The following is a 27,303-nucleotide window of genomic DNA, read 5'->3' as shown; positions in this document are numbered from 1 at the left end:
ATTGAAACTCTTTCCTTCTCTTGTTTTGTTAATTCTCATTCTTGTCTTGTTCTTGTTTTACTTCTCAGTTTTTTCTCTCTCTTGCCCCTCTTCTTCCACATGCCCCTTACGTGTGGGCATCTACTTCCTTAGGCTACCTAGAGAACAAAGCAGTTAAAAGTTCATAGAAACTTGACTGATTTTCAAGAAGGTTTTCTTGCTTTATTAAAGGAAAGTGACATGATTTTTTAATAAACATTTTTATGACATTACTAAGCTTTAACTTTTAATATTTAGGCAGGTGCTGTGAAGGATTATATTAAGATGATGCTTCAGAACGATTCACTTAAATTTCTGGTTTTTGCTCACCATTTAAGCATGCTCCAAGCTTGCACAGAAGCAGTCATAGAAAACAAGGTAAGCTACCATTTTTCTATGAAACACTTCTTAGGTTGCAGTTTTTAATATAGTTAACATCAATTGTAGTCTTATAGTTGAGCTTTTTTGCCATCTTCAGATGATGGTATATAAATTATTATTAGATATTTTGTTGCAAATTATTATAATATTGTATTACTGTTGTGTTGATAATGTACTATTAAATTTTCTCTTTTATACCAGTGTTGTAATTTTCCACTGATCAAATTATCTGGATTGATTAAAATATGCTGCCTTGATAGGCTATAAAGTGAATTCTGCTTTTGATAATGGATATACCATTTGAGATTGGCAGTTAAAAGTTAAAATTTTTGTTTACCAGCAAGGTGGTCTTAGAATGTGAGTGATTTTGAGGGGAAAGGAGGAATGAATTCAGCCGATTTTAGTGCCCAGCTGCAGTCACACCTTTTAAACTTCCAGGCAGCCTACTCTATAAAATATGTTATTAAGATTTAGTGTAGGTGAATTTGAAGCATATGGCCCAGGTAAGCTCCACCAAACCGTCTGGGCTCATTGCATTTTCTTAGTCCCGCCTTGTTCCCCAACAGTCTTATCAGTGACAGCATCTGCCATTTTTTCTTTCAAAGTTTAAACCTGTCCTTTCTTTATGTGCTGATGGCTTCTAGAGATGCTCAGAACCAGCCAGAAGAAATTTCCTGACAAATTGTGTGAGCTTAATATACATCGAGCAGCAGAACCGCTGGCCCATATAGGTAGATTTTTCAAATGGAGGAATAAAGCCGTGTTTTTTAAAACTTCGTATACATTTTTCAAGCATTAGCTAGTATGTTCATTAACATTACCAAAGAAGTAATTCTAGTGTTTCCTTCATAGAAGGATTTATAATAGTGTAATATGACAAAGAGCTGTGCATTAGAAGGTGCTTTCTCATTGATTGTCATATAGTATCTGTAAAACACCTTCTGAGGAAGAGTTAGCTAACTTAGAAATTTTTAAATGATTGGGCAATAATATTCAATTCATAATATTTTCTTATTCTGATTCCACTGTACCTTAAAATTACTGGAATGTATTCCAAGCTTAGTGGTCTGTCTCTTTTTTCCACTTTGACTTTACTGATGTGTTCAGAATCCCATTTAGCATCACTAAGAGTTAAAAATGTAGGTAGTCAAGGTATTGGAGGTGAATTTCTCCCAAACTCTCCTTAGCCTGACAGTGTGTTTTCTTTAGAATGACCCTCAGAAGATTTTATAATCTCCCTTACAGGATAGTAAGTGGATCACTGGTCAGTTTATATTGGTTTTGTGAAGACATAGAAAGTTGATAAAGGACATTCTATTTAGTGATTAACTTGACTATTCCCTTATAAAAGTGAATATTTCTATGTCTCAACTACTTAAGGCTATGTTTTCCATAAAAGTGGATATATAAATGAAACTATTTTACATTCAGGGCTTATTCTTGTTTTTACAAAGTTGAGTAATAAGTTCTTTTTAAGTATTGTAACACACACTGATTGCTCCCTTTTCTCAACTCAAATAGTTTTTAAAAGACAGCACTGTTCACTATAGCACTTAATGTTTCCCTACTTCTTAAAAATGTGTTTGGGTGTCTTGGTCCCCCACTTTGATGGAGATGATGTATCACATATTTCTTTTAAGATTAATAATGTGAAAAAAGGGAATTCAAATGATACATTAAAAAATATATTTTTCCAGTTAATGTGGGACTATTTCAGAAATAAATGCACTAGTCTTCATGAATCCCTAATATATGGGCGGAATCCTCTTTTTCCTTTCTCACATGTTTGACTTTAATTTTGCTTTGGAATTAGTGATCCTGTAACTTTAAAGTTAGTCGGATCCATCATTTAAAGTTTGCATAATAATTTACATAGAATTTTACTGAGGACAACATTAGCTTAATTCAGTAATGATGTATGGAGCTCCTCTTATATACGAGGCATTGCACTTGGCCTTGATGGTATGAGAATGAATTAGACATAGATCCTCCCCTCAAGTAGCTTAAAAGATTAAAAAATATGAAATCATTATAAGAAGCTATTAAGAAATTTGGTTAAGATTCTTCTTGTATAACATTTGCCAACCTGTCATCTTAACCAGTTTCTGTTTTATTATGAGAACATAAAAATAAGCTGTAAAATGTATAAAATGAGATGGTTGCATAGGGGCTTGTCCTAATTTTGCCATTTTGCTTGTTGATGCTAGACTCGATACATTAGGATAGATGGAAGTGTTCCATCTTCAGAAAGGATACATCTGGTTAATCAGTTTCAAAAGGATCCTGAGACTCGTGTGGCTATCCTAAGCATTCAGGCTGCTGGTCAGGTAAGAAATTTCAGGTCTAAATTTGGTAATGAAATGTTGTTGAGATAAAAGGCCATTGACCATAATTATAACTTTATAGCCAAATATCTGCTGTAATAAACATTCTACTTTGGAGAGTGCTAGAAAGTATAATAGAATGAGACCTCAACACCTCTGACACAAATCTTCCTAAATTTTCAAGGAAAGAATTTCCTAGACGACTATAGTTAATTTGATTGTAATACTTTTCCATGACCTTTTTTCCTTCCTTTGAATTTGCATAGAAGTTTTTCATCCCTTTCTTATAGCACTTATCTTACTTGGTGGTTTTCATCTGAGTCTGTGACGCAAGGTGGCCTGAGGGAAAGAACTTTTCTGTCTCAGAACTTTTTATGGAGTGCCCCTGGTTTGTCCCTTAGAATTAGATTTGGCTGCAAGTAAATGAAAAGCCAAATTAAGAATGAATTCAATACACAAAGTTTTATTCTCTGATGTAGACAATCCAAGGCTACTGTGGTGGTTCCACGAAGTCTTTAGCACTTAGGCCCCTTCCATCTGTCTGCTTCACCACTCCCAGCAGGTATCTCTTATCTAAGAGTCCAGCTAGAGCTTCTCCATCACATCTGCAATCTGGGCAGCTGACTGGAGAAAGGCATGCTGCATCTCATTGGCCTGGAGTTAGTCCCATGGCCACAATCAACTTCAAAGGAAGCTGGGAAAAGTAGTCTTTTTTTCAGGTAGTCACGCTAAAAAATCAGGTATTCTGTTGCAGAGGAATAACAAAAGAATAGATGCTAGGGAAGGCAATGACAGTCTCTGCCGCACTGTGTAAGAGGGGATCCTTCCGGACCTTTTTTCTACTAACATTCTAAAATATTTTGATGTAAATGTCTAAGCCGGAATAGTTAACGTAGGGAAAAGTAGTTAAGCCTGTTACTGTTACCTATGCAACCTGGCATATGCATTTTCTGGTACCTTCGGTGGACTCTGGAATCTGGACCAGAGCCAAAGATCTGCTTTTACCCAGCTAGTTGATGTATATAAAATTATATATATAGAAACTCCACGAGGATGAAGAAGTTCTAGAACTCACTGAGAGTTCTAACTAAAACGAGAGTTAATCTCAACACTTCCCTCATGTTGGATTAAACTTCCCATAATCTGAGTTTTATATCTGTTAGAATATGCCTGCCATGGAGGATGTTATCAAAAAGAGCTTAAAATTAGAAATGGAGTACTCATAGCATGGGAGAAGATAAGTAGGAGGAAGCCAGGCAGGAGAGTCTAGGAGTGGTCTGGTAAAAGACTTTTTGAAATTAAGGTTGTACAGGGCACTCACATTTTATTCAAGGTTGTATTCCTGAAGACCTTGTATAATTTCAAACTCATATACATGAACACTGGTATCTTCATAGGAATAGAGGAAAATAAGGGCTTTGTTGTTGGAGCCTGTGAATCTTACATGGTAGTTTGGTAGCATCTTTGAGTGACACTGACCTTGCCAACATATTTTCCGTTTTTTCTTATATGATCATATGATGCTTTTTACACACTTAAAGGTGTCTCTTGTTAATACTACTTCTTATTTTTCAGCACTATCTCTAAGATTTTGTGGCATTTCCTGTCCTAAATAGCAGCACAGTTTAGTATGGTGGTTGTTTGGCTCTCTCTGTGTTTTTATTACTTCTACCCTCCATTCCGAAGTGATTGATCTTCAGTGAATTTTTCAACTTGAGAACTAGTGCCACCATTTAATGAATGCCAGTATGATATTGTTATGTGACATAAAAATACTTTAAGTCAAAATAACATATCAAAGTAACAGCACACAGTCACAAAAGTCACTCACTCCCAGAAGTTCCAGTGCATGTGAACAGCAGTGTGGATTAGATGATACTCCCAAAGTATGGTGGATATTTCTGTTGACCCCTAACATCATTTACTACTATGTGGCAATATCATAAGTGTGGTTCACATTTCACTCAGTCTACCACCTTTAAAATCGTGCATTGTTGGACGCTTTTTTAGTTTGAGGAGATTTGCATTATTTCATATATTGATTATAAGACAAGACTTAGTTAATACTTTTTTAATGTCACACTATTTCAAACTGATACAAAATGCAATTGCACAAAAAAATGTAGTTGTTTTCTGTGTATTGAGATATAAGCCAGTAAACTTCAGAGTCTTTGGGACGTAACATGAGAAATTTCATAGGAAGAGAACTATATGACTGGGGACGTGATTTTCTTGCTTTGTAGAACAGCAGTATGAATTAAATGCATAGAGGATGCACTGCTCTCTGCCTAGTTGCTATGGATACCATGTGTTAGAAATTATATTCTCATTTATAATGTATTTTATTAGATTTTCCAGTGGTAATGTGAATCCAGTCTTCATCAGAGGATAAAGTGATTTTGTTTATATATGTATCCATCAAACTGACTTTTGAAATATTGAAATATGTTTTAAATGTATTTTTTTGTAGTTCACCTGGCTATCTGGCAATGAGCAGTCTTCATTTGCCTTTCATGAATTAAATTTTCTTAATTTGGCTCAAAATGAAAGACGGATTTGTTTTTAAGTCCTTCAGTCTTCTCTTGTCCATTTAACATGTTTGGAAAGACTTTATTATATATGGCTCTCTGTTGCAGTCTCAGTTTATTTGCATTTCAGTTTCTTCACCTTGTTTTGCTTAGGGTTTGACCTTTACTGCTGCAACTCATGTTGTATTTGCTGAGTTGTACTGGGACCCTGGACATATAAAACAAGCAGAAGACCGTGCTCACCGAATTGGACAGTGCAGTTCTGTGAATATTCACTACCTCATTGCAAAGGGAACTCTAGACACCCTTATGTGGGGAATGTTGAATCGCAAGGTAAAGCTTGAGTCTAAACTGGGTTACCAACTTACTCGTTATCATCCGTAGCCTACATGAGTCAAGAGGTTGAGTTTTAGTGTTTTCAGGCAAAGGATACTTAAGTATGCCAAGATATTGATGTTAATAGAGACTAAGTTCAGAAAAGGCTTCAAGTGGTAGTACTCTACCTGCTCTCTCTGGAATAAGAGAGAGGCATGAATTTACCTGTATTCCTATTGTCTTCCAAGCCCTTCTTCTACCATTTTACAGGCTAGAAGGAGAGGGTTAACTAACAAGGAACCGTAATGCCTTCAAGCCCCAAGTCTTTTTTGTAAGCTAAGAATAAACCCTTTCTCAGAAGAATTTTTACATTCTGAGCTACTTTTGGACAGAGGACAGCCAGTACCAAGACTCTAGAAAAGGTAGGAGGGACTTTGCAAGGTCTGTCCACTCAGCTGTCTCTTCTTCTCCCCAGCCTTGAGGAATGTTTATAGAAAGGACTTGACTAAGGCTTAGAGGATATTTTCCAAGCTCTGAGTATAGATATTCAAAATGGCCAGCCATTTGTAGGTTTAGTTTCCAAGTTTATAAATATTAGAATAAAAGTTTTTATGAGAAAAGCAAATAGCCTCATTTTTCTGGCTAGACCTTTTTCTCATTAAGAATAGGAATTATTGACTTGGGAATTTGGTTGTAATTTTGAATAATTATATTACTAAAGTAATATATACATATATACTAAATAATTGTATTGCTAAAGTAATAATTACACATATTACTTACACATTGAAACAATAAGATTTTCTTTAGTGGGTTAGTGATTTAAGAGCAAAATCAAGATACTGCTTATTAAATGTCAGCTACGAGGTGAACTGTTATAAAATTCATATGCTTTTCCATCTTACAGGCTCAGGTTACGGGGAGCACATTGAATGGTAGGAAGGAGCAACTTCAGGCTGAGGAAGGTGATAAGGAAAAATGGGATTTCCTGCAGTTTGCTGAAGCTTGGACTCCAAATGAAAGTTCTCAAGAGCTCAGGAGTGAAATTTTGTTCACTCATGTAAGATTGTATCACATATTCTTTTCTTTTTTTTTAATATCCTGAAACTATAACTTTATCGTATATTGTTTTAAACAGCAATTTTCCATTATTTATGCTATTGAAAGGAAGCTCCACATAAAGCTGGAAAACCTCTTAGAACCAAAAGATAACATTGATAGAAGGAGGATGCAACCGTGGCTTGTATCTTCCAACAGTTATGTATTAGTGCTCACTGTTCAGCTCCTTAGAAAGACAAGCTAAATAGAATCCAGCCTTCAGAAGAAAAGATGAGAGACTATCTTTATGACTCTAAGGGTAGAGAAAGATGTAAGTATTAAATTTGCTACAAAATTTAACATAAATAAGTCACAGACTCAGTAAAGATATTTACATTACAATACCCAAAGTATATAAAGAATGTATACAATTCAATTAGTAAAACACAAACAAGCCAACAGAAAAATAGGCAAACAGTGTGAGCATCTGAGGAGCCCTGAATAGCCAATAAACGTGAAAAGTAGCTGCCTCATCAAAATAAGATCCATCATTGCGTCTGTATTTATTGGCTGGCATTTTTCTGTAAAGAAAAACTATATTTCTCATTTAAAAAATATCACTATGAATCTGGAGCTTCTATTATTATTTAATGTGTTGTAATCTTTCACCTTTTTTTTTTTTAAAGCTCTGGCTAGTTGAAGCTCCTTGAAACTGGCTCTCCCACTCTTTTTTTTTTTTTTTTTTTTGTCTCTATAATTCTCTGAGTGCTTTCTTGCTTTCTGACAGACAATATATTCCAGATATACCTTACTTTTCCTTTGTTCCAGATCTGGAACTGGACATTTCTTTAAGGAGCCCTGATTTCCTTTGTTGGAGAATGATATTTAGAAATCAGGATTTTTTTATTGCTCTGGGATGTCATTCCTTCTGGGCTATTTTCAACATACAGAGCCGTATACATACACGTACCTACACTTTTGCATAGATGGGTAGATATGAATGTACCTATATGTATGCATTTTTAAATCATAAGTTCATACTATTCTTTCCAGTTCAGATCCAGTATCACCAAGTTCTTCTTCACTTTCTCCATATATCAATACAAATATAAGTATTTATATTTCCCTTATCCATCAGTGAGACTCTGGTTCCTAACAACATCAACATATTTACTCATTTGCTCTATCCTTCCATACGTGCAAAATAATTTTAAAATTATTATGCTAATACCACTACCAACAACTAAGTAAAAGTCAAGATTACTTAGCAGTTCTAAATACATTCCACTAAAGGTATATTAGTCATGGTTTTCTGTTCAGAAGTTATTTGAATTAGTTCTTTTTTTCTATGTGTTTATCTTATTAATTTGACAGGCATTTAGGTTCATTTGTTTCTGTGTGTATTTAATTGAAGGTTTTACATTTTTTTGAATGTTTAAAACATTTAAATAGTTTAAAAGTCAAAACTATATATATGGGCTGGCCCCGTGGCCGAGCGGTTAGGTTCGCACGCTCCGCTGCAGGCGGGCCAGTGTTTCGTTGGTTCGGATCCTGGACGCGGACATGGCACTGCTCATCAAGCCACGCTGAGGCGACGTCCCACATGCCACAACTAGAAGGACCCACAACAAAGAATATACAGCTATGTACCGGGGGGCTTTGGGGAGAAAAAGGAAAAAATAAAATCTTTAAAAAAAAAAAAATAAATAAGTCAAAACTATATAAAAAGGTATACCCAGAGATAATTCTGTTATTAGAATTATATAGATAATTTCTTATTTATCTCTTCCTTATTTTTCTATCTGTCCCCTATAAGTAATCATTTTTATTAGTTTCAGGTTTAATCCTTCCTATGTTTTCTTTTTTAAAAAAATAAATATACTTATGTGTATATGTGTTAAGCAAAAGAAATTAAAACAAGATCAGTTACTACTTCACTGCCTTGGACTGGCAACAGTGAAAACATTTGACATACCAAAAATGCCAGGAACATTTCATATGCTGAACTCTCATATACTGCTTGGTGGGAGAATAAATTGTTGTAACTACTTGGGAGAACAATTAGGCAATAGCTATTAGGCAATAGGTAAAGTTGGAAATGCTAGGAATATATTCCCATTGCTAGGAATCCCATTGCTAGGAGTATATTCTCACACATGTGTGTAAGGATACATGCACAAAGATGTTTATTGAATCATTTTTTGGAGAGCAAAAAATTGGAAACAACCAAAATGCCCAACAGTAGGAGAATGGCTACATAAACTGTCATAAGATGCTGTTTAGAAGTTAACATAAAGGAGTTAGATTTATGTGTATCTACATGACCAGATTTCAAAAACGTGTTATTTTAAAAATGCTTAGCACATACACATACATACACACAAATAATATTATGTATTTATGAGTACATGTGTATGTAATAAAACATACAAGTTGGAAGAATATATATTATATCTGGAGAAGAGTAAAAATGTGATCGCAACTTCATCAGAAATGTTTCATTTCTTTTATTTTAAAAAAGGAGCAGAAGTAAATGTTACAATATTAGTATTTGTAAATTTTGAATGGTGAGTATGTGGGTGTTATATTCTCTGTACAATAACAGATGCTATTTGGAGGCCATATTTAACAGAATAAGAAAAAATATATGTGAGAAGCTTATAGCCATTCAGACTATCTGCTTTTTCCTAGCTCTTTTGGGGCTATATGGCATGAGAGTTATGAGGAGTTTAATTTTAAGAAATCAGAAATTATAGGCATAAAATTGAAGTCTGCACATGTTTCTCATAATGCAAAATTAAAATTTTATTGTTCCATGAAAACAGAATATTTTTATGTGGAATCTTATTAAATTTTTTATCTATCTAATTTGCAGGGCTAGTACATATTTTTTTTTAGGATACTAGAATGTCATTCTGTCAAATATTACTGAAAAAATAGAAGGATTATATCTAAGACATTTTTATTTAAAAAAACTGCTTTCCTTTAAGTAGTGTTTATTATATTATATTTTGGTCTATAAACAAATCAATAGATATCCTAGGTATTTAAAATATATATAACTAAAACTATGATTTGTGGCTGTTCTTTCTCTAAGATTCCATATTGAACTATGTTTGAGTTCATTTCTAGGATAAGAATTGAGAATTTGAAACATATCTTCCCGTATATATACATGTTTATTGTTTTAAAGGTGCATCTGGAGCAGCCCTGATGGTCTAGTGGTTAAAGTTCAGCACTCTCACTGCCTTAGCAGCCCAGGTTCATTTCCCAGTCCTGGAACCACACTGTTCATCTGTCAGTAGCCTTGCTGTGGTGGTGGCTCACATAGAAGAGCTAGAACAACTTACACCTAGAATATGCAACTATGTACTGGGGCTTTGGGGAGGAAAAAAAAAAGAAGATTGGCAACAGATGTTAGCTCAGGGCGAATCTTTCTCTGCAAAAAAAAAAGAAAAAATATAAATATAATAAAGCTATTAAAAAAATGCATCTGAACACCAATATCTATCTGTTTACAAAGTTAAAAGTAATTGCCCAATTATCCTTAACAAATCTTACTTTCCTGAGTTAGGTGTTATCTTTCACAGTTTAGTGTTACCTTGCACAGATTTTTCAATGCATGTCTTTATACATAGGATGTTTTATATAAATTGGAATCTTATAATGTAAAGGACCATTTGTTTGTTTTGATTTGTTACTTTGTTTGTATTTATTTGTTTTTTGGCCAGCATGTGAAATGTACTTTGAATTACTTTAGGTGGGCATGCCACTCACCACTTTGTCTTTACATCCTCCAGCTTCATGTATTTTTTGTGTGTGTGAGGAACATTGGCTCTGAGTAATATCTGTTGCCAATCTTCCTCCTTTTGCTTGAGGAAGGTTGTTGCTGAGCTAACATCGGTGCCAATCTTCCTCTATTTTATGTGGGATACCCCCACAGCGTGGCTTGACGAGTGGTGGTGCTAGGTCCATGCCTGGGATCCGAACCCTCAAACCCTGGGTCCCTGAAGTGGGGTGGATGAATGTAACCACTGTGCCACTAGGTTGGCCCCTAGCTTCATGCATTTTAAGAAATGTTCAATTTGTTGAAATGTTCTAAGGAAATTTAGTCTACCAATGAACATATTTTTCTTCTGAATGTTGCCAAAATTTCAGCATTTCCTATGGGAATTTTACTATTTATACTGATTTCTTTCTTATTCTTTCTTAAAGCCTTTAAGAAAAGTTTTTCTACATTTAGCATTTCCAGGATACTTCCAATTTTGTCGATTAAACTTTGCTAGTTAACCAAATTTGCCCTTTGTCATCAAAAACTTGTTTAAAAAGTTTCTAACAGTTCTAATTGGATGGTTTTTGACAGCTTGTGAATATTTCTCTAGTGTCAGCATTTTAAGGAATGTTCATTTTATCTGTCCTGTTGCCCTGCTGCTGAAGCTGGAGGTTAGAGCTGGGGCAAAGAAAAGGGACCTTCCACAGCCGGAAGAACCATGAATTATGTGTGTTAGTCAGCACATGACTCAGCCCAGCCCATCTTCTCCCTGGAGAAGGGGAGCCTGAGAGGCTCAAAGAGGAGGAGACCAAGGAGCAGAGACCAGGCCTGAACAGCAAAGAGAGGATAAGCTGAGGGCAGGAAGAGAGTCTGGAGGCCCCAGCACCCTGGATCCCTAGCTCCCCGCAGTCTTCTGAACCCTGCCAATCCATCACATTCAAAATGCTATGGACTTGGGGCTGGCTTGGTGGCACAGTGGTTAGGTTCAAGAACTCCGCTTTGGCAGCCCGGGGTTCGCCAATTCGGATCCTGGGCATGGACCTATGCATGGCTCCTCAAGCCATGCTGTGGCAGACATCCCACATACAAAGTGGAGGAAGATGGGCACAGATGTTAGCTCAGGGCTGATCTTCTTCAGCAAAAAGAGGAGGATTGGTGGCAAATGTTAGCTCAGGGCTAATCTTCCTCAACAACAAAAAAATTCTGGGAAATCTATAAATGACTTTTATAAAACCAAGAAGTTTGGTAAATTTGGCAAATTGGTTTTCAGTGAATTGACCTAGCCTAATATTAGTATGATTATGGGCCCTGGGGCAGGGAGACCTGTGGTTAGGAAGAAGAGGAGGAGAAGAATGAGTGAAAATTTTCCTGGACAAAATTTTTGTACTAGTTTTGGTATCTCCTGCCTTCTTTCTCCCCTGGTATTCTTGCCCTTCAGAATGGCATTATCTTTTATTTCCCTCCTCTCTTAATCAGAATTCTCTTTCAGTAACATAATTCAGCTAACTATTAGAATAAAAAAATACATGGAACCAGGACTGATACTCTACCAGTATATATAGGTATAAGTGTACTGGTTGTTAAAATAGTAAATATTTTGTTAATGTTGGTTAATAGCCACTTCTTCAATCCCTTCATTGTGCTCCCTCACCCCACCAGAGGGCCCCCCGGACCTCCCCATGATCCGGCACAGCATGGGGCCTCTAGTTCTTTGCTTCAACCCAACACTTAGTTAATGCCCCTGCTATAGCTGTTGTTAAATATTTGACTAACATCCTGCATGGAATTAATCAACAAAAATGTATGAGTCGCAATTCTCTACCCGTCCTAGATATACTTACATTTTTTTAAAGAAATTATTTATTAACCCAGACGAAACTCAGATGGAAGTCCGACTCAAATGAAAAGGAGTAATTCCACCACAAGGAAAGGTACCCTTGCACGGCCCACTTGGCTGTCCCTTCAGCAGCCAGTCCTGTCTTGGAGTCTTCCTCCAGGGTCACTGTCTCAGATGTGATCCAGTTCCTCAAGCTTCTCCTTTTCTTCTCTGTCTGAATGTGCATGACTTCTAAGTACTCTTTCGGTTTTGAGGTGTTTTGATTTTCCTACATTGGCTTCCACTGAATGATAAAGTAGGTCATCTCCAGATGGAAGGAGGGAAGGGTATGGACTATATTAGTCTATGTTGTCATTTCTAAGTAATTAAATGCTGTTTTTGAATAAAATAGACTGAGTGGAATATTGAAACAGGAAGCCTCCCCCTCTGTCTGATTTTCATTTTTGCTGCCGTCATCTGAGGGGTATTCCTTCCTTTGGCTGTAGCTGTGGAAAACTTGGGCCCTTCCCGTATCCTTTTCAGGGTCTTTTCCCATCCTCTTCTGGCCCTTAATGGATAATCAGCAGGATCATTTATCCAGCCATTTGAGTCCCTGGATCACTAAATGGCTTCTGAGGTCCCTTTCTCCCACTGTATACATATATACTATAAAGTATCTGAGGAGAAACTTGGTGCGGAAGTGATTCACACGTGAGCAACAGAAAGGGCTAATTTAGTAGGGGTCACAAATCCAACTCCTGCTTAGGACAAGTCTTCTGTCTGCTTGATCCCTCTCCTTCAGATCTCAGTAAGTCAGAGCTGCTTCCATTTTGTTACTTCAGAGAGTAGTTTCTTTCCATTTTGGAACACATCTCCAGATAGTTCCCAAATTCAGCCACACGCGGTCTCTGCTTTCCCTTACCAGTTGTTTTCCTTTTGTGGGCTCTTAGTTCAATATCTCTCAGTTTTCCTTTCTCCTCATGAGCCTCTCCTTGGTTGCCTAACTTTCCTTACCCTGCCTCAGGCCTTGCGTCTTTGTCCTGGCTCACACGCCTGCCTTTTCTCTATCATAACCATCCTCAAGTCCCCTGGTCTGTTGTCCTCAAGGCCTTCTAGATCATGCTTTACTCAAAGCAAATTTACATTTCAAACACCCACATTTGCATTAAAAATATATAGGATGGTTGCTGGTCTGCTGCAAAAAAATTATATGGAGTTGGGAAGGAGAACTCTTCAGCACAACTATAAAATTTTAAAATATGCCCTCAAAATTCAGAAACAAACTGCATTTTTTATTAAATGCCAACATTGTATGAAATGTTTGTTTTATTGTGGGCTAAGAAGTACAAATAAGAAATTGTCTCATACATATAAAAAATAACCTTGTTTCCTATGTATTGTCTGGTTGAAAAAATGGTAGCAAAAGGAAAGTTGACCCCCAGAGCTGTGGTATTGACGAAGTCTAAATCTCTCTTGTCCAAAATCTCTTGTTTCTGAATACGCTAAAGCACTGGAACTTGAAACTAATGCATTTTAAATTAGAATATTTATTTAATATATATTTTAGAATTCAAACCACTCTGCAAATGTTATATAATTAGTCTGCATAATAGCCTAATGAGGACAAGAGGGTAGCCTCATTGTTATAGACAGAGATATATAAATATCTTATGTCACAAAGTATTATTATTAGACATTTGTCTTATTTACCTTTATGATTTCAATTCACTCAGTAATAATAATTAAAATATATGAATGGTGGTTCCATGTAGCGACTGTGCTAAGCCTTTAACACTCGTGATCTTATTTAACCTTCACAGCTACACCATGAGGCAGATACTGTTACCATTTCTCACTAAAGCTCAGAAAGGTTAAATAATCTACCCAAGTTCATATGACCAGTAAGTGGCAGGGTTAGGATTTGAACCCAGGTCTTTCTGCTCCAAAGTCGCCTTCATAACCTGGCTGAAATATACTAGATGCATTAGAGTTAGCACACTGTAGACCCTCGATTATTGGTGGAGTGAATAGAGAACATTGAAACACTTCAGTTTGGTTTAGCCAATGTTTATGGAATGTGTACTACATACAGGGCATTCAGAGATCATTCATTATATAAACATTTAGTAAGATTATATAGAAGGCAAATCAAAACCACAGTGAGATATCACTTCACACCCACTAGGATGACTAAAATTACAGGCAACAAATTTTGGCAAAGTTGTAGAGAAACTGGAACATTCATACCTTGCTGGTAGAAAAGTAAAATGGTACAGCCATTTTGAAAAACAGTCTGGCAGTTCCTTAAAATGTTAAACACGGTGTTACCCTGTGACCCAGCAATTCCACTTCCAAGGGAATTGAAAACATATATCCACACAGAAACTTGTACATAAATGTCATAGCAGCATGATTCATAATAGCCAAAAAGTTAGCCCAGTCCGGATGTCCATTAGTTGATGAACGGATAAACAAAAGTAGTATATTCATACAGTGGAATATTATTTGGCCATAAAAAGGAATGAAGTACTGATATATGCTACAACATAAATGAACTCTGGAAACATTACACTAAGTGAAAGAAGCCCACAAAAGGCCACATGTTGTCTGGTTCTGTTTATATGAATTGGCCAGAATCAGCAAATCTGTAGAGAAATAAAGTAGATTTGTGGTTGCTAGGGGTTTGATGGAAGGAGACATGGAAAGTGACTGCTTAATTGGTACAGGGTTTTCTTTTTGAGGAAGATTAGCCCTGAGCTAACATCCACTGCCAATCCCCCTCTTTTTGCTGAGGAAGACTAGCCCTGAGCTAACATCCCGGCCCATCTTCCTCTACTTTATATGTGGGACGCCTACCACAGCATGAATTGCCAAGCAGTGCCATGTCCACACATGGGATCCGAACCAGCAAACCCCCAGCCACCAAAGCAGAACGTGTGAACTTAACCACTGTGCCACCGGGCTGGCCCCCCAGGGTTTCTTTTTTGAGGGTGATGAAAATATTTTATTAAATGGTGCTAGTGGTTGCATAATTCTGAAAATACTAAAAATCACTAAAGTGGACACTTAAAAAGAGTGAATTTTATGGCATATAAATAGATTATATCACAATAAAGCTGTTATTTATAGAAGACTATATGCTAGGTGCAAAGATAAAGAAAACAGCTAACTTTCCCTTGGAGCTTACTCTTAATTTGGGAGAGACAACTGTGAGCAAGTCATTTTAATGCAACATAATAAATGTGAAAATAGAGATATGTAAACCAGGCTCTGGGAGCACAGGACAGAATAAATAACTACCTGGGGCACGTGGGAAATTTCCATAGGAAACTCTGAGCTGGATTTTGAAGGATGAGTTCAAAGGGAGCAGGTCCTGGTTCAGCCAGCAGGGACACCAAGAACATTCCCCAAAGCACAGTCATGAGCAGATATCCGTTGTGCTGAGAATGGGAATTCCATGTGAATGTGTGAGCATAGGGCACACGAGGAGTGAGTCAAAGGAGAAGAAAGCTGAAACTTTGGCATCCGTCAGATGGAGAGGAGCCCACGCATGCCACGCCGAGAAGTTGGACTTTATCTTGGAAGTAGTGCAGTGTCATGAGAGGCTTTTAAGGAGATGAGTGACGTGATCAGATTTCTGGTTATAGAAGATAATCCTGGTGGCAGTGTGGGAAATGAAGGGGAGGAGGAGAGACAGAGGTTCTTAGAGGCAGTGGTATTTAGGGAGTGGATTACTTCTGCCCTCCCTCCCATCCCGTTTCAGTCTATGGTGAAGGGGTTTCCCGTCTCTCCACTCCCTCTCAGGGCTTTCTCCGCCTGCCCCTGGAGGAGGAGTTGTTAACCTGATTTTTCAGAGCATGAGAACTTGGGTGGGCTGCAGTTCAGGGCTAGTGGGTTACTGTACTCTGCAGAGGCGTGCCTCTCGCACTTGTGTCTCCCCTGTAAGTAGAGCAGATGTGCCTCGCCTGGAAGGCCCTATGGTCTCCTCTGCTGCTGGATTTGGGGTGAGAAGTCAGAAGTCCCATTGTGGGTTTGGGTTTTAGCCAGCTTCTTCAGTACACCTTTTACCAAAATTTTACTTTGGTGCTGTCAGGCACTTACAGGTCTACTAATAAAGTCCGTTCCTTTTTATTCATAAGGCTATTACTATAGAGAAGGCTCGTTTGTCAAGGATTCCCAGACGGACTCCACGAACTCCTAACAGTGGTAGTGGTAATGAAGAGGAAAATAAAAATTCCAGACATTTCAGAGGTAGAATCAACAGAGTGTGGCCTGGATGGAACCCTGTCTGATAGCAGCAAGTGCAGAAAGGGGAGGGGAGTTTGAAGCAAGCATTTAAGGGAGTTGCCAGAACCAGAGGTAGGTAGGGGAGGACAAAATGAAGTGTTTGGAAGTGATCCAGTTTACTCTAAAACTGGAGAATCCAGAGCAGAGGGCTTCGTGGTTAATTTGGTAAGGAGTGGGGAGCTGAGAGATTGTGATGGTAGGAGAGGAGCCGGCTGATGGACAGCATGAAGGGTCCATTCAGGACCTCTTGAGGTTGAGGAGCCTCTGAACCACTCAGCTGATGTCCGTGAGGCATTTGGACACCAGGCCTTAAAAGAGAGATTATGGCACGTGGGTACTGATTAACTTACCCCTCTGAGTCACATTCTAGTGATCTGTCCATTATATTATATAATATTTTGGTTTTAAGTTCTAATTGTCCTTGTTGGAAGAGATAGCCATTCCCAAAAACATTTGCCTGCACTGCATTTGATGTCATCTTTAAAAAAAAGTGATAACATTTTTTCTTTTTTTTACCACTTTGTTTTTTTAATCAGAGTGTTTTATTTTCTCTATGCCCACAGAAAAAAACTTGTGCCTAAGAGTGGATCATTGCCAAAATTTTATTTAACTACATAGGAATGGACATTTTGCAAAATCTGAAAATTCAGTCAGTCATTTCTTTTTTAGGAGAATTTAAATTCATCTTTTTTTTAGTTAGATAATTAAAACCCTACTTTTGTGACTCTCTATCCTCTGGCTTGTTTACAAATTTTAGTGAAGGCTTTTAGTTCCAGTTCCAGTCATTAATCGTCTGCCATTCAGCAGACAAGCAAGATGTCCCAATCACCCATTTGTAACACAGCGGATTTGTTAATTCTTTTAGGAACGGGAGATGAATGACATGAGGCAGTCATGGTTCCTACCAGAGCTGCCCTTTGATCAAAGCCTGTTAAACCCGTCCTCAGTGCTTTTGGTGGTGGTGTGTGCTGCTCTGGAGCCGCACCAGGCTCTGAAGTGCTTTATTGTTTTTATGAGTTTTACTAGATTTCCTTTTCCTCTCCTTCAGTTGTAATAACTGACTTTTAATCCTATCGTCATGGCCAGGGGATTTGTCTGTAAAGAGCAGTGGTTTACCCTGGTGCAAAGCAGAGCAAATATATTAGGTCCCTGAACCTTTCAGATAAAAACATGCATTTTGCCACCTTAAGCATTTTTCAGTTTTTATTCCCAGCACTTCTCGGCAAAAACAATATTTTTTCTTTTGTTTTTCAAAAACAATATTGAACAAAAGACAGGAACATAATAACTGAGTGTTAAGTATATAACTGCAGAGAGGAATATGTTCTTCTATTTTCCACATCACTTATGACATGGGTCTGTTGACTTAACTATTTCCCTAAGCCTTGTGATAAAAATTACTGCAAACTTAGATTGCTCCTCCTTTTTTAGAAACACCTACATTTAAGTTTCTTGTTTATTACACATTACAAAGGTCACTTAATATAGTTATTTCTTTACAAGGACAAATAGTAATGATGAGTTAGGACATTTTCTGTAATTTGTTACTATAATGTCTCTTCTAAGTGCAAGAATGTAGTTACAAAACACAAAAGACTTTTTAGCTTAATCTTGCTATTAAGTAACAAAGCTTTCCTAGGCCATAAAAATATTTTGTCTTTCTGTATTGCTGCCTTTCTTTACCACTGAGAAATGCTGATAACATTAATAAAGTTGGTAATTTTTCAAATGTGGAACTGCCAGGATGGTATGGGTGCTGAGTGTTTGACTATCAGTATGCTGTTGTAATTAGAGGATTCTGGTCTATTTTGGCGACACTGATAAAGCTTGCTCCTGCAAGGAGTCATGTTACTGATAATCTAATACTTTTAGAAAACGTGTTTATTTGGGGAGCATTTTGTTTACAATTATTTCCTACTGCCTTTTTTTCAGATGCTTTAATCAGTGGATCCATATTCACTTTGTAAAAAACTAATTTAATAAAAAAAAGACAAAACGGAAATTAATTAGAAGCATCTGACAGATATAGGAATTTTGCATTCACATTTAGTATCTGTGTCTACAGCTCTCATTCAAGGTCACTTCCTTCTTTTATTAACCAGACATGTCCCAAATACCTGCTGGAATCTCCATAAGGAGCTCATGATGATATGGCACTGTCTCAAAGCATCAAGGATAGTGTGTTTAGTTTTAAGCTGAGCTACGTGACATTGTGCCTTTGAGTCCTGCCAGCACAGTAATTCCCTAGCCGTTACAATCCATGCACTTTCTTCTACTCACCTCATCAATAGTTTCTCTCTGTTTGACTGTGTGAGCATTCCCATGTCATTTGCTGTCTTATGGGAAGCAGTTCAGAGTCCAGTTACAGTAACAGACAAAGGAGCTAAGTGAATATGTTTCATGCCTGAGTAGAAGTTACTCTGTTTTGGTATTTTTCAGGTTTTGAAGTTATTACTTGACAGAAGCTGAGGGATTCTTATTAAGTATTTCAGAGAATTTATGTATTTGTTTCCCCTTAAAAGGAGCTAGGGGGCTGGCCCAGTGGCGCAGCAGTTGAATTCATGTGTTCTGCTTCAGAGGCCCGGGGTCCACTGGTTCGGATCCTGGGTGCGGACCTATGCACTGCTTGTCAAGCCATGCTGTGGCAGGCGTCCCGCATATAAAGCAGAGGAAGATGGGCACGGATGTTAGCTCAGGGCCAGTCTTCCTCAGCAAAAAGAGGAGGATTGGCAGCAGATGTTAGCTCAGGGCTCATCTTCCTCAAAAAAAAAAAATCAAATATAAAAAAGAGCTAGTTTACATATGTCTACACGTGTACATTCACACATGAACCCTCACTCTCTCTTCTGTAGAAAATTCAGGAAAGAAATGGAGCTATCAAACCACATGTGCATCTTCAGACGTTTGATTCTAATCCAGTGGCTCTTAACCTTTGTTGGGTCCTGAATACCTTTGAGACTATAGAGAGAGTCAAGAATTGCTCCCCAGAAATGCACATACAATCCAGACAACATTTTATAGATAATTTCAGGGATTTCTCAGGCTCATTGAAGGCCATCCAAGGTCTTGTGAGAGGCCCACGGATCCCAGCTTAAGCACTCGTGTTCAGTAAACCTGTAACCCTTCTCTCTCCCCATCCGACACCTATAATTACCATTAGGATGTGTCAAAGAGGTTTTCTCACCTGTTTTTCTATCAGTCACAGCAGCTAAGTGTCAGAGAAACCTATCAACCAACTTCCTGCCTGATCGCTTAGAGGCTACAATCAGAAAACATAACCGATAGTATGGATCAGGTTTCTAACTGATTATCTCAGAGGAAGTCTTTATTCCTGTTAGGCCTTACAGCTTCTGGCACCCCTGCGGCCAGGGCACCAACTTGGAAGGTTCACTACCTGTAACCACATTCATCATTGTCCAATTTAGCCATCCTAACTTTAGCTAAAGTCATTGCTACTGGTTAATCTTGCCCTCTCCTTTTTCTAAAATTATACTCTGTGTGTATCCTTTGGTTCTCAAAATTATATAAAATAATTCCCTTTTCACACACCCACTCCTTTTCTGGGTTTTGCTTGCTCGAGTCTCATTTTATGATTACCCAAGCAGATGTGGTTTCAAAATAGCACCTATATTGATTACTCCCATGCACTGTAAGTAAATCCTCATGGTGGCAGAGGTATGCATCAATTTCTGATTACTGTCAGTCACTGCTAGCCTTTACTCTCAACCTGCCTCTGGCACATAATGAGAACGTCTCAGACACTAATTTCCAAAATTAGTCAATGCTTAAAAAGTAAAAGAACTTCTTTTAAAAATAGCTTAATTAAATAGCTTAATTAAAGAGATCAACTGTAAAGCTGATATTTTAAGGCTCTGAGAATTCTTTTTGGAAAGATGTCTTAGTGTTTTTTTGTATTGTTAGGACAGTTGCTTTTTTTATAAACAAATCTGAAATAATTTTGTTGTGTTTTAGTTTTTGGTGGTCAGATGGAGAGATTAACATGTTTTTAAAGAAACAAATTCTTTAAAATGTAGAATGGGACAAAAGATTCTAATATTATTTAAACATTATTTAGTCTAAGTGATGATGGCCTGTTATTGTATATTATATTTATTTTGTATTTTATATGTGTATTTCTTATATTTTATTTATTTAGCTGTTTTATTTGCTCCTTCTAAAAATGTCTTTAAAGTATATCTAGGAAGAGAGCCAGCTGAGGGAAAGGAGTAAGACAGTAAGTTGAAAGCAAGTGTCTTAAGTGAAAGACTCTTTAGTTAGTGGTGAAATCCTTGGGTCCCAGGTCACTGGTAGTCAGCATTGTATCCTTCAGGCAGGAGACTGGAGACTCCTTTCTGGAGAAATTGACTGGACCAAGAATTGACTATGGCGACTGAAACAGGTCTCCTGACAGTCACTGATGACCTTCAGTGAAGTCCCCCTCATAGAACTTCCAATAGCGTTTTAGTGTCTTGTTCTTAAATATGAACGGACAGCAAAGGCCACCAGGCATGGAGGAAAGCCTTTCATGTGGCAAGCAGAGAGCAAAACAAGCATGTAAGCCAAGAAAGGGATACAAAAGAAGCAGAGACAATGCAACGAGGTGAAGAAAACTTTAAAAAAAAACAAGCTACTACCATTAATATATACAGAGAAATAAAAGAAAATATTGCACCCATGAAAGCAGAACAAGGAAAAGCCCTTAGAAATTGAACTGTAATATCAGAAAATAATAATTCAACAAGGATAGAAAGGAAGATAATGAGGAAATCACACAGAAAGTAGAACAAATAGAGATAGAAAAAGTGAAGAAAATGAAATGATCAGTTCAGAAGCTTTTTGCTTAGTAGAATTCCAGAAAGAGAAGACAGAGGAAGGAAAAAAATAGAAGAAAATTTCCCAGAACTGACGGACGTGAGTTTTTTTGATTGAAGGTGCCCAGTGAGCACCCCATGTATTGAATGGGAACCCAAAACACACAGCCACTAAAGCCACGACTCTCCTGATTTTTCTCCCTTTCTTAGTGTTCCTTTTGTGTTTCCTTCCTTGGTATCTCTTCCTCATTCCACCCTTAAATGTTGTTCCCCTCCTTTCTGTCCTTGACTTTCACCTTTTCTTACTTCCTCCTCCCCCCCGTATCATGACATTCGCTCCTCTGATTGTAACCACCTCTATATGTCAGGGGTCCTGGATGTGTGAATCCAGTTCTCTCTTTCTCTAGAATTCCAGACCTGCTTCCTGGAACTCTCCACTCGGGACCCACCAGCCCTCATACATGTCTAAGAGTGAACTGATTTTCTTATTTCTTCTCTTTTTGCCTTCTAATGAGCCCATTTATCTTCCCATATTCCCTGTTACAGTAACTGAAAATATCATCCCTACAATGGTACAAGTCAGAAATTTGGGATTTTGAGGATCACTCTGGGCCCATCCATCTTCCTCACCCCTCACATTCAGTCAGTCTATCCTATCAGATCTTCTTGGTGATAAGCCCCATGTGTCCTGAGTTCCCAGGCAACCCTCCCATCCCTTCATTCTTATATATGAAGGGATGACCAAGGTCCTTGGCCATTTCAGAAGAAGATCTGTAGCATGAAAGCGGTGAACAAACATAAACTAATACATAAATTGATGCTAAAGATAAGTTTTTAAAAACTCAGATTAGTAGCGTCAGATTTGAGATTTTATTGCAAATATAAAGTCAGAATACTACGAAAAAGAAATGGAATAAGAAGGAACTTTTAGATGTTAAAAATATGACTGCCAAAACAAAATAATTCTTGATTGAAAGATAAAAATAGAGAAAAACTCCAAGAGTTTAGAGGGTAAAAAGACAAAGAGAAGGAAAATATGGGAATAAAAGATAGGATATAAATGTCTCAGTCTAATGTTCTGCAAACAGGAATTCCAGAAAAAAAGAAAATGAAGAGGAAGAAACTAGAAATTTCCAAAAGCTAAAGATAATCAAAACAATTCAAAATTAAGGTATCCTGGGTGCTAAGTAGAAGGCATATAGATATAGATATATAAATATAGGTCATGGTGAAAATTTAGAACACCAGGAATAAAAAGAAAATCCTGAAAGCCTCTAAAATGAAGAAAAAGTTTGCAACTTATGAAGGAACACTGTTAATATCATCAAATGTGGGAAGAAATAGAGCAATGTCTAAAGATTTAAGGAGAATTGTATGCCCGATGAAACTGCTGACTAAGGGTTAGGGCAAAATTGGCTCGTTTCTAGACATGCAAGGACTCAGAAAATTGACCTCCATGTAAAAACACCATGGTTTAACTAGAAATAGCTGATAGAATTTGTTCATAGAATTTGCTGAACATTTGCTAGTATTTTCAAAGTCCTGCAAGCCCTCTTTGCAGTCCTATTATATGAAATAGAACATTTTCTTTAAATGTTTATCTTTGTTTCTGTTACTTTTTTTACCACTAAACTCCATCCGTCTGCTAATCTCTCTGCTTTTCTCCATCCTTTTGTTAGAATTTCTCTTGTGCATTGTTTTAAAAATCTTATCTCATGGTTAATGATTTCATTCTTTATATTTTTACCTAGATTCTGTAATTTCCACAACTAATTAGATGACTTTTTTTATAGTATATGAGAATATATAAATAACAGTCGTACAAAATAAAAGTTGAACATTATGACGGGAGGGAGCTCTTTTCCTATAATATATGTTTTAATTTTGCCAATATGGGAACAACCTAAATCTTCCTTCCTTCTCCTTTGCTTTTTTTGGAATTTTTACATTTATGATTATATATATATATATATATGTATAATTATAAAATTCATCATTTTAACCATTTTTAAGTGTGTACTTCAATAGTGATGCCACTTAATACTAAATTCACAATGTTATGCAACCATCACCACTATTTTCAACTTTTTCATTACCCCAAACAGAGACTCTGTAACCATTTAGCAATAACTCCCCATTTTCCTTTCCATAGCTCCCACTGATTCTTCTGTCTTTATGAATTTGCTAAATCTATCTTTCTTATGCAGCACCACTAAGAAGTGCAGATAAGATTTATTATGTAAAATCTCTCTTTGCAATATACAGTATTTTGCTATCGTTATCTATAGTATCTGTCTTTGTTATCTATTGCTGCATAACAAATTACCCCAAAATTTAGTGTCTTCAAACAACAATAGTCATATATTATTTCTTATGGTTTCTGTAAGTGAGGGATTGAGCCAGGGTATAATGGAGATGATGTGTCTCTACCCTATGATGACTGGGACCTTTGCTCAAAGACCTCCAGGCTGGGATCTGGAAACACCTGAAGGATTGTTTACTCACTGTCTGGCAATTGATGCTGCCTGTACCCTGGGGGCCTATATGGGGTTGCCAACTTGAATATCCACGCGTAGTTTCTCCAAGTGGCCTGGGCTTCCCTACAACATGATGCCTAGGCTCCCAAGGCGAGCATCCCAAGATGTAAAGAGAGAGAGACAGAGTGCCAATAGCCAAGTGGAAGCCATGTTACCTTCAACGACCAAGCCTCAGAAGTCTCACAGCGTCACTTTCACTGTATTCTGTTAATTGAGATGGTTACACAAGTCCACCCAGTTTCAAGGGAGGGGAACACAGACCCCACCTCTAAACGTAGGTGTGTCAATGTCACATTGTGAGAAGAACATGTGAAATAGGATAAGAATTGGTGTGGCTATCATTGGAAATGCAGTGTGCCACAGTGTGTGTCCACCATGGTACCCAATTGAGGCCCCAGCAAGACTTCTCTAAAACTAACTCATTTAATTTACGTTAACTGCCAGCTAGTTGATCATAGAGATAGGTATCTTCCTTTCTTTAATAGGAGGCTGAGATTTATATATTGAAAAGATGAAAAACATGAGATAGTGATGTAGCTATTCTTAGAAAAGAGAAATATATTTCTTGAAGACAAGATAATTATTAAAATGTGTCTGTTAAAGAAGTTGTTCTAATTAATAGCTTTAATGCTATTTGAAAAATGCTCTCTGGTCAAGAAAACATTTTAATATGAAAAACATTGTTTATTGACATTGTATTTATAGTTTGGGCATGAAAACATTTTTCAAGGTTCTTGATTGACTTGAAATATTTAAACACACAATCGCCTCTTTTCCCTGACATACATCTAGAGCAGATAGTTTATGAAGTGTATTTTTATGACATAACTTCTATAGCCAAGTTACCTAACCTCTAAACCTGGAGTCCTCCTCTGAAATATGGGAAGAATAATAGTACCTGCCTCACAGAGCTGGCATGAGGATTAAATGTGCTAGTAAGTGTAAAGTGCTTGGCACGTTGTAAGTGCTAAAATAAAGTTAGACACAGGAAATATATGGATGTGTTAATGGTATCCTGCGTATATGTATGTATCAAGAGTCATAGCGTAATTGAATTCATTTCCAACAAAGTAGTCAAAAGACAAAGGAATATGGTTAAGGAAAATAGTTTGTTAAGCAGTTTCGTTTAGAAAGAGCATATTAGATTCTCCTTAATTTGATAACTCTTTGTCTTTCCTAGTTTGAAAAAGAAAAACAGCATGATATTCGATCATTCTTTTCACCAAAACCTAAGAAAAGACAATTGGTGACCTCTTCTGATGAATCACGGATGTCACAGGAGGAAAATACTGTAATGCCAGCAGACCCTGGAAAAATAGTTCCTAAAGATACCATTGATTGTGAAAGCAATTTTGAACCTGAAGCTAAAAGATTGCGATCAGTCGCCACCGATGACCGCGGCAGTCCCCTGGAGGAGAAACTGTCCTGGCCCCAGCAAACCAAAGCTCCAGGCCAGGCAACCCCCCAACTCCTCCCTGGAAAGGGCTGGCAGTGTGGTTTCTGCACCTATATCAATAACTCAGTGTTACCGTATTGTGAAATGTGTGAGAATCCTCAAGGTAGTGCTGGTGAGTACATGAGGGTGACCGTGGCGGGGCTGGCAGTGGTGTCTTCAGGTAACTGACCTGTGCTTTTAGAGATGACAGCCGTTATCAGAGGTTAGTGTGGCTCGGCACTGACTGTAGCTTTTAAGCTAGAGTAAGAACTTCACATAGTGAAGACTGAATTTATCCCCTTGTGGAATGTGAAAAGCTCCCAGTTCTGTCAAGAATGTATATCCCCGAGTGTCTGAGACATGGCATTAATTTGGCACAAATGGACATTTCTGATTAATGCCAGCAGGAAATGAATTCAGTGGGCAGGAATAGAAGCTCTGTTGCTATGGCAGCAAATATGCTTTATAGTCATAGACCTGCTGTTTTCTTTCCTCTGTAGATAATGCTTGTTTTTAAAGAAATTATAGTTATTTTTGTTTAAATAGCAAAATAATTCAATGTAGCTTCTTTGCCTAGTAAAATATACATGGTGCCATGATTCTTGCATGACAAATTATAAATATTCCCCTATAGATCTTCTTTTAAGAACGAATTTGATATCTGTTTTTAAGTTTATTCTTTTCCAAAACATGCTATTTTAAAAGTAGAAATCGTAAACATACTTCAGAGTATGTTTTTATAGCATGATACACCATCTTTTATTTTGTTTTTGAAATGATTATTAATACCTGTGGTGGTCTTAAGAAAAAGATCATTAGTATTCCTTTTATTTCCAATTTTAAAGACCATTTTTATGGTAACTCAAAATGCCAAGTTGACACTTTTGGAAACTGGAAGAAATAATTTTATTTTCTCTGTTGTAATAGTTGTACACATCTACTTTTCAGTCATCTGGGAATTCTTGAGAGTATTGACATTAACAAAGACTCCACTAAGATATAAGTTCTGATACTGCAATTCCTTCCTGCCTGCCTTGCTTCCCTCTGTCTTACTTTTGATCTGAAAGGAAATGTAATCAGTAGCGGAGTCTTTCCTCTTTCAATTCTGGGTGTTCCTACCAAAATGACAAGTCTGCCATCTGGGTTGTTATATTTGAAATGTGGACACCTGTTGTCTATGAACTAAATTGGAACCACAAGCTTATTCCATATAATATCTCTCACAATTTGCATTATCTCATTCAATTTCCAACTGCTTCAGGCAATAAAAATAAAGTATCTCGTGACTGCAAAATAATGTCAGTTCACGTTAAGTATATAAGTTGAGCGGTTTAGCAACAGAAATCGTAGTTTAATAGGGTTTTATAGTTCTGATTTTTCTTTGTGATACCAAGAGCAACAATAAAAATGTCTAAACCCATGATTTAATTAATTCTCAAGCAACCTAAAGGAAAACAAAACACCTTTTGTGAATATGAAACAATATTCACAAACGATATGAATTGATTAAAGAGAAATGCATATCCTAAGTAACAGTGATATTACTGTATATAAATATAATAATTATTAGACTAATATCACTACACTTTGGCAAAATTATGTCCAACCTTGATTTGGATGCACCCCGGAAGTTGAAAATTCTAATTAATTCTAATTCATCTAAATTTTTTTTGTCCAATGCCTGCCCTATAACACTTTGAGGAAATGGTAGAATCTGAGAAGTTAAAGGAGCAATATTAGTTCCCATAAAATACCGTTGCATAAAGGTGGCTAATGCAGTCTCTAGTACATTAGATAAAATTTGGCATAGTATTTAATGAACACTAATATTTGTCAATAGGTAACACTTCTGTCATCTTTGTTCTTAATACCGGTTGTTTGTACTTGACATCTTACAGTTCATATCCCCAGACTTCTATCTCTCACTTGAATTCCAGATTGGATATGGCCAGTGGCCTATGTGACGTCTCCACCTGGATGTCTAATAGGTACCTCACGCTTAACATGTCCAAAATGGAATTCTTGATTCACCACCACCACA

The 27,303-nt window shown here is 37.1% G+C and overlaps 1 protein-coding gene across 2 annotated transcripts in view; it reads left to right on the top strand.

Annotated features, from left to right (window-relative positions):
* Positions 1–27,303, top strand: part of LOC124233819 (DNA annealing helicase and endonuclease ZRANB3-like) — a 215,746-nt gene that overhangs the window by 166,299 nt on the left and 22,144 nt on the right. For both annotated transcript variants that reach the window (XM_046651042.1, XM_046651043.1), the window contains 5 exons: positions 277–396; positions 2,607–2,726; positions 5,405–5,584; positions 6,474–6,626; positions 25,008–25,395. In XM_046651042.1, coding sequence (XP_046506998.1) covers positions 277–396; positions 2,607–2,726; positions 5,405–5,584; positions 6,474–6,626; positions 25,008–25,395 — 961 coding nt within the window. The remainder of the gene's footprint in view (positions 1–276; positions 397–2,606; positions 2,727–5,404; positions 5,585–6,473; positions 6,627–25,007; positions 25,396–27,303) is intronic.

Source organism: Equus quagga, unplaced genomic scaffold (genome assembly GCF_021613505.1).
Source record: "Equus quagga isolate Etosha38 unplaced genomic scaffold, UCLA_HA_Equagga_1.0 252_RagTag, whole genome shotgun sequence".
NCBI lineage: Eukaryota > Metazoa > Chordata > Mammalia > Perissodactyla > Equidae > Equus > Equus quagga.
Note: the sequence above shows the minus strand (reverse complement) of the source record. Positions and strands in the feature narration are given on the sequence as shown.